Source organism: Osmia lignaria, unplaced genomic scaffold (assembly GCF_051020975.1).
Source record: "Osmia lignaria lignaria isolate PbOS001 unplaced genomic scaffold, iyOsmLign1 scaffold0038, whole genome shotgun sequence".
NCBI lineage: Eukaryota > Metazoa > Arthropoda > Insecta > Hymenoptera > Megachilidae > Osmia > Osmia lignaria.
In genome coordinates this window covers 45,020-52,633 of record NW_027478179.1, presented here as the reverse complement: position 1 = coordinate 52,633, position 7,614 = coordinate 45,020, and the positions used below count along the sequence as shown (strand labels likewise).

General features: G+C 38.2%; 1 protein-coding gene and 1 long non-coding RNA gene across 9 annotated transcripts; one reads left to right on the top strand and one right to left on the bottom strand.

Annotated features, from left to right (window-relative positions):
- The first annotated feature begins 498 nt into the window (after positions 1-498).
- Positions 499-6,180, top strand: LOC117611129 (uncharacterized). Of its 8 annotated transcripts, none has more exons than XM_076693108.1 (4): positions 499-1,754; positions 2,299-3,250; positions 4,632-4,805; positions 5,441-6,176. In XM_076693108.1, exons 2-4 carry the CDS (start codon positions 3,145-3,147, stop codon positions 5,674-5,676), a joined length of 516 nt encoding a protein of 171 aa, XP_076549223.1. In that variant the 5' UTR covers positions 499-1,754; positions 2,299-3,144; the 3' UTR covers positions 5,677-6,176. The 8 variants fall into 8 exon arrangements, 6 of the variants coding, with proteins under 6 accessions (XP_076549223.1, XP_076549225.1, XP_076549224.1 ...); XM_076693110.1 differs by lacking the exon at positions 499-1,754 and having other exon boundaries at positions 1,781-3,250; positions 5,441-5,708; positions 5,786-6,180; XM_076693109.1 differs by lacking the exon at positions 499-1,754 and having other exon boundaries at positions 1,781-2,561; positions 3,072-3,250; positions 5,441-6,177.
- A 209-nt stretch (positions 6,181-6,389) lies between these two features.
- LOC117611379 (uncharacterized) lies at positions 6,390-7,090 on the bottom strand. Its single transcript, XR_013064134.1, has 3 exons — positions 6,946-7,090; positions 6,604-6,878; positions 6,390-6,531 (listed from the first exon to the last, which is right to left on the bottom strand). It is a non-coding gene; the product is annotated as an uncharacterized LOC117611379 (long non-coding RNA).
- Between the last annotated feature and the right edge of the window lie 524 nt (positions 7,091-7,614).

Here is a 7,614-nt window from a genome sequence, read left to right as displayed (position 1 = left end):
TAACAAATCCAGAGGTGAGATGCATTTAGTTGCAGTTTGAATTTCAAGATGGCGGACCTGTAGTCTATGGTTACTATTTAGTTCGGTAGCTCGACACTGCGCCACGTGTCGCTGCTTATCTAACCTGACTCGGTTCCCTATCTCGTGTGCAGTATCCATTGGCTGTGTTTGTTTAATTCCTCTCGTACACGTACCGGGTATTTGGATGGAATGGGAGGGAAGGAACTACCATTTTACCTCAACTTCAAAGTTCAATTTTCCAACATATTTCAAGTGTTGTTCTTTATCGCGAACATAGCATAGTGGGTTGTGTTACTCATATACTTTATTATCTAACATGCTATCTGATAATTAATCGGGATCATGAATTGAACGGGAGGTAAAACTCCGGATTTAAATTCCGAATGGCGGACGGTCTAGTCTATGGTGCAGTAGTTCGTTGGTTCGCCGCTTTGTCGCTGCTTGTCGGGACTGATTCGGCTTCCGATCTTCCTCGTTGTAGTACTCACTAACCATGTTGGCTACTTCCGCTTCTCCTTGTGCCACGTACCTGCTGAACCTGCTGAATGTGAAGGAGTCACATTGATTGTTGATTACACCAAATGAACAAATGATTAAACCAGAATTTAATCTCGATTGTTAAATGTTAAACGTTGTAATATTATACTATTTTGTTTTGTTTTCGTTAATTCTGCCGGCCTGCCGGCGTGTGTAGTGTGTGTGACGCGTGTAACCTGTTGCTTTTTCTGGTGCGTTGTGTGGTGTACGAGATTATATTTTGTTAATTGTCGTCCTCGGGTATTATATTGCTAACTGTTAATTTGATTTAAATCGCTCATATTTGCATTTAATTTGCATTTATTGATTTATATCGTATCCGGTTATTATTGCTGGCACTCACGCAATGCAGTGTTTTGTGCCTCCAATTCACTGTTAATTGGGAGCTTGACTGGAGGTATGGCAGATTGGGACGACTGGCGATCGGTGTTCTCGTGCCTAGATTCTTAATTATTTTTATTTTTATTTTTTATTACTCTTCTTAATTATCCTTCTTAATTGTTCTAACCGGTTATTTATACAATATGTTCTCTTATCGACAAATCTGCTTAACTGGTTGGATTCGGTGTTTGCTATCCCATTAGTTAGTTAATTACCTACTCATTAGTTAATTACCTACTCAAGGCAGCAGAATATTGCATGGTTTCGATGCCGGTGTTTCAGTCTCGGTTTCCTGAAAGGGATACCTTGGCTATCCTGGTTATTATGGTCTCCTAATTTCGTTGCATAACATCCTTGCCGTTTCTAAGCCATTTGGTAACGTGGATTTAACTTATACCTTTCCACATTAACCTATTCATTGATGAAATCAGAGTCTGAGTGTGTCCTTTGCCCCTCTTCTCCTCGTGGTCAGGGAATGGCTACTCTAATTGTAATATTGAAGTTGGAGTTTGATTCTGGAATTGATGATTGATTATTTATTTGTTTATTTATAATTATTTATTTATTTCATTCATTTATTTATTTATTTATTTTAGGCTGCTCAATGGCTGCGCTGTGTTGCTGCATATTACACAGTGCAGCCTTCCTGTTACTCTATCCGTTGTCCGTTATTTGTTGGCGATCCATATTATGGCGCGGTATCATTGCCATGTGGTCGTAGGGAATTCAATGGGTATCGGTATCTGTATTTGTATTCGGATCTGGACTGTCCTGCAAATCACAGAGGTTATGTAGAGCCGGATTTGCACACTATGGTGCAGTGCTCTTCACTCGCTTATGCACTAATTATGCTGTTATTGCGGTACAGTACAATATTACAACATCTATCTTACAGTATTTCAATCTTAGAATTAATTTATATAATTGCATCTAATCCAATTTAGTTCATGAGCTCCATATGTTGTACCTGGGTGTATTCGGATCCTATTATTTAATAATGGGCAATTAATTTTCTGGTGTTTGGGACCCTGGGGGAATTTAAACTGGAATTCATTCACGAATGCTTTACTTCATATCAACTGACGGGATACATTGGTTTCAGAATTCAAATTTCAATCAATATCAATTTCAATTACAATACATTGAAATATTATTTCGTATAATTCTCTTGTACAATATCCTTGCCATCTTAGGTATTCTTTTGGTAACGCTGATTCAATTTCAACTTTAACTTTAACTTATTTTATCTTGTTCTTATTCTTCAGGTAATGGAAATGGAGTTTGAACTTAGTTGGTTAGGGAGCGGCTACTCTAACTGTAATGTAATATAAGAAGTTGATTCTGGAATTTGTATTTTAGGTCGCTTAATGGCTACGCTGTGCTGTGCATCTAACATGGCACAGCCTTCCTGCTGCTCTATCCGTTATTCGTCGGCGATCCGTATTATTGTGCGGTATCATCGCCATGCGGGTTTAAGGAGTTGATGGATGTCAGTATTTGTATCTGTATTCGTATCTGGATCTAGATTGTCCTGCAGATTACAAAGTTATGTAGAGTCGGATTTGTGCACTGTGGTACAGCGCTCTCCACTCACTTAATGCACTAATTATGCTGTTGTTACGGTACAGTACAATATTTACAATATCTATTTTATAGTATTTCAACTTCAATCTTATAATTAATTTATATAACTGCATTTGATTCAATTTAGTCCGTGAGCTCTATATGTTGTACCAGGGTGTATCCGGATCCTATTATTTAATCACGGTCAATTAATTTCCTGGTGTTTGGAACCTCGGGGAACTTAGATTGGAATTCATTCGCTAATGTTCTACTTCATATCAATTGTTGGAATACATTGGTCTCAAAATCCAATTTCATTTAATATTAATTACAGTATATTGAAATATTATTTTGTATAATTTTCTTGTACAACATCCTTGCCACTTTAATTATTCGTTTGGTGACGCTGATTCAATTTCAATTCAACTTTAAATTTAACTTATTTTATCTTAGTCTTATTCTTCAGGTAATGGAATTGGAGTTTGAACTTGTTTGGTTAGGGAGTGGTTACTCTAATTGTAATGTAATATAAGAAGTTGATTCTGGAATTGTTTTTTATTGTATTTTAGGATGCTTAATGGTTACGCTGTGCTGTGCATCTAACATGGCACAGCTTCCTGCTGCTCTATCTGTATTTTGTCGATGACCCGTATTATTGAGCGGTATCATTGCAGGCCTAAGGAATTTGATGGATGTCTGTGTCTGTATCTGTATCTGGATCTGGATCATCGTGCTGCAGATTACGGAGGTTACGTAGAGTCGGGTGTGCGCACTGTGGTACGGCGCTCTCCGCTCACTTAATGCACTAATTAATGCGCTAATTATGTTGTTGCTACGGCACGGTATAATGTCTACAATATCTACAATATTTATCTTACAGTACTTTAATCTTTCAATCTTATAATTAATTTATATAATTGCATTTGATTCGATTCAACTCAGTTTGGTCCGTGAGCTCCATGTGTTGCACCGGGGTGTATCCGGATCCTATTATGTATCTGCGGTCAATTAACTTCCTGGTGCTTGGGGCTCTGGGGAAAGCTGGATTGGAATTCACTCACTAATGTTTACTTCACACCAACTGTCGGGATACATTGATTTATGATTTAACTCCATCCAAGTTAATCACAACATATTGAAATATTATTTCTGTATAATTTGCTGGTTTTATATCCTTGTCATGTAATTATTCTTCTGGGGACGCTGATTTAACTTCAGCTTTAACTTTAACTTATTTCTATTTATTATTTCATTTTATTTTATTCTTCAGGTGATAAATTAGAGTCTGAATCTGTCTGGTCAGGGAATGGTTACTCTCATTGTAATATAAGAAGCTTGATTCTGAAATTTATATTTTAGTTCCTTATACTTTTGGTTCCTTAATGGCTGCGATGTGTCGCTGCATATTACACGGCGCAGCCTCCCCGTCGCTCTATTATTTACTGGTGGTTCGCATTGCACGGTATCGGGGCCACGTGATCTTGAGGAATTCAATGGGTATCTATATCTGTATCTGGATCTGGATCTGGTTGTCCTGCGGATTACAGAAGTTATGTAGAGTCGGATTTGCGCACTGTGGTACAGCGCTCTCCACTCACTTAATGCACTAATTATGCTGTTGTTACGGTACAGTACAATATTTACAATATCTATTTTATAGTATTTCAACTTCAATCTTATAATTAATTTGTATAACTGCATTTGATTCAATGTAGTCCGTGAGCTCTATATGTTGTACCAGGGTGTATCCGGGTCCTATTATTTAATCACGGTCAATTAATTTCCTGGTGTTTGGAACCTTGGGGAACTTAGATTGGAATTCAGTCGCTAATGTTCTACTGCATATCAATTGTTGGAATACATTGGTTTCAAAATCCAATTTCATTTAATATTAATTACAGTATATTGAAATATTATTTTGTATAATTTTCTTGTACAACATCCTTGCCATTTTAATTATTCGTTTGGTGACGCTGATTCAATTTCAATTCAACTTTAAATTTAACTTATTTTATCTTATTCTTATTCTTCAGGTAATGGAATTGGAGTTTGAACTTGTTTGGCTAGTGGGTGGCTACTCTAATTGTAATGTAATGTAAGAAGAAGTTGATTCTGGAATCGTATTTTAGGATGCTTAATGGTTACGCTGTGCTGTGCATCTAACATGGCACAGCTTCCTGCTGCTCTATCCGTATTTTTGCCGGTGATCCGTATTATTGAGCGGTATCATTGCGGGCCTAAGGAATTTGATGGATGTTTGTATCTGTATCTGGATTTGGATCATCGTGCTGCAGATTACAGAGGTTACGTAGAGACGGGTGTGCGCACTATGGTACGGCGCTCTCCACTCGCTTAATGCACTAATTAATGCACTAATTATGCTGTTGCTACGGTACGGTACTATGTCTACAATATCTACAATATTTATCTTACAGTATTTCAATCTCATAATTAAATTATATAACTGCATTTGATTCAATTTAGTCCGTGAGCTCTATATGTTGTACCAGGGTATATCCGGACCATATTATTCAACCATGGTCAAATAATTTCCTGGTGCTTGGAACCTCGGGGGAATTTAGACTGGAATTTATTCACTAATGTTTTACTTCATATCAATTGCTGGAATACATTGGCCCTAAAATCCAACTTCACTCAATATTAATTACAATCTATTGAAATATTATTCTGTATAATTTTCTTGTACAACATCCCTGCCATTTAATTATTCTTGCCATTTTAATTATTCTTCTGGTGACGCTGATTCAATTTCAATCTCAACTTTAAATTTAACTTATTTTATTTTACCCTATTCTTATTCTTATTCGTTAGGTAATGGAATCGGAGCTTGATCTTGTTTGGTTAAGGAGCGGCTACTCTAATTGTAATGTAATATAAGAAGTTGATTCTGGAATTTATTTATATATATATATTTTAGGTGGCTTAATGGTTACGCTGAGCTATGCATCCTACATGGCACAGCTTCCTGCTGCTCTATCTATTTATTTACCGATGATCCGTATTATTGCGCGCCATTGCCATGCAGGCTTAATGAGTTCGATGGGCATCTGGATCTGGATCTGGATCTGGATCATTACGCTGCAGATTGTGGGAGTTATGGAATTACGTAAAATCGGATTGCGCATTGTAGTACTGCGTTTTCCACTCACTTAACGCATTGATAACGCATTCACGCGGTTATGACGGTACAGTACAGTTCAATATTTGTTCGATATTTACTCTACGATACTCGAATCTTATAATTAATATAACTGCATATAAGGGCATTTGATTGAAGTTACTCTGTGAGCTCAATATGTTGTACCGGGGTGAATCCGGATCCCATTATTTACCTACGGGCAATTGATTTCTTGATGTTGGGACTCTGGGGGAGCTTAGACTGGAATTCACCCACTAATGTTTTATTCCACACCGATCTTCAGAACACATTGATTTCAAACTCAGTTTCACCTAATATTAATTACAATATATTGATATATTATTCTCTCAATTATTTTATTTACTCCAATCCTCTAAACCCTACGACTTCGCTGCTGGCGCGTTTTCAATATCAGTCTTCTCACTCGCAGCTCGCAGTTCGGCTGGGTCGATGGGCGGTCGCTGATTGTACTTTTCTTACTGCTTATCCTGGTTTTGGTTGTTGGCCTATTTGGTTTTGGTCTTGGTTTCCTTCATACTGAAGATGTTTCATCCACGCAAATGCCTTCGTGGTATGTGCTTACAACAATCCTATTATGAATACGTTGGCGTATTGGCCATTACATTGCTTATCTCTGTTATTAAGTCTTAGCTATGGTGCGGTGTCCGACTGAGTCGTGCGGCAGGCAACTGACCCAGCCAATCTGCTGCTTCAGTTATTACTGGCTGCTTATTATTTCGGTATATCGCTCGATGGCCAGCCTATTTCTTGAGGCATTTGGGTGGGAAGAACCGTCAACGAACTACAGCTTTGAATTGGCTTTAAATCCACGTTGCAGTAAGGAAGTGGTAACCTCGACTATTAGACTCCTGTGGAATTCTTATTTAACTTAGTACATGTCTATTCACTGTTTAACTCATATTCTGGCACATCATACTCACATTATGCGTGCATTGCATTGGGTGCACTTGCTGCGCATTATGCTGGCAAACGCATTCACGTCTATTCTATACTTCGCGTTTGCGTTTATCACTACCCTCTCCCTCTCTTTCTTAATTGGCACGGAATGGGTTTTGCAATATCATGCTCACATTTGCTTGGTTCATCGCGGACATTGGCTGTGGTGGCTGGCGGTCATAGTTATTATCGATTACATTTCCTTTCCTTTTCTTTCCTTTCCATCTTATATTTTATGGTATTCTACGCTTTAGACGGCCTACTAGTTCAATTTATTTCAATTCAATTTATTAGTTTAATGGATGGATTGAGATGGGCAACGTTACCTGAAGGGATGTGACGCCCTTAGGGTGGGATTGAATACTAATAGACGACATTAATATTGACATTGACATTCTTGACCATGAGCGCTGGCAGACGATTTTGCCTTGATGGGTGGTGGGGTTGTATCACTGAACTGATAGGGCAACACCTTCCTCTATGATGGACCATGCAGAGGCGGGTGCATCTGTGTATGGTTGTGATTTAGATACGAGTCTGGATCCAATTGTGGATCTAAGACTTGTGGATTATTCATTGCCTGGTTCGAGTCATCTAACGCTTATCCATTGATCTGGCTGATGGTGGCTTTAGTTTGTGGTGAGCTCCCGTTCTGTTGGCGCCAGTTGAGAGTGGATCCCGGTTGACGGCTCGGGGATCGGATTTCATCCGACATGATCCGATATTACTGATGTCCTGTCTTATCTATGGCGGAAATGGATTATGCTACTCAATTGCTTATGCTACTCATATACTTTTACTTATTTATTTATTTATTTATTTACTTACTTACTTACTTATTTACTTATCTGCGTACTACCCATCTGTGTTCATCTTATGTTATCTCGCTTTATCCTGCACGATATGTTATTTATACATCTGCAAACTGGCCGGCATGAGCGGATGACTGTCCATTCGCTTGATTCGTGCTGCTAACTGCCGCTAGTCTGCCTATT

Excerpts from the sequence above, each read along its gene's own strand:
- LOC117611129 (XM_076693110.1), top strand. The coding sequence starts at position 3,145 with ATGACCCGTATTATTGAGCGGTATCATTGCAGGCCTAAGGAATTTGAT. Across the intron at positions 3,251-4,631 it reads TCGTGCTGCAGATTACGGAG|GATGCTTAATGGTTACGCTG; the intron begins GTTACGTAGAGT and ends ATCGTATTTTAG. Across the intron at positions 4,806-5,440 it reads TCGTGCTGCAGATTACAGAG|GTGGCTTAATGGTTACGCTG; the intron begins GTTACGTAGAGA and ends TATATATTTTAG.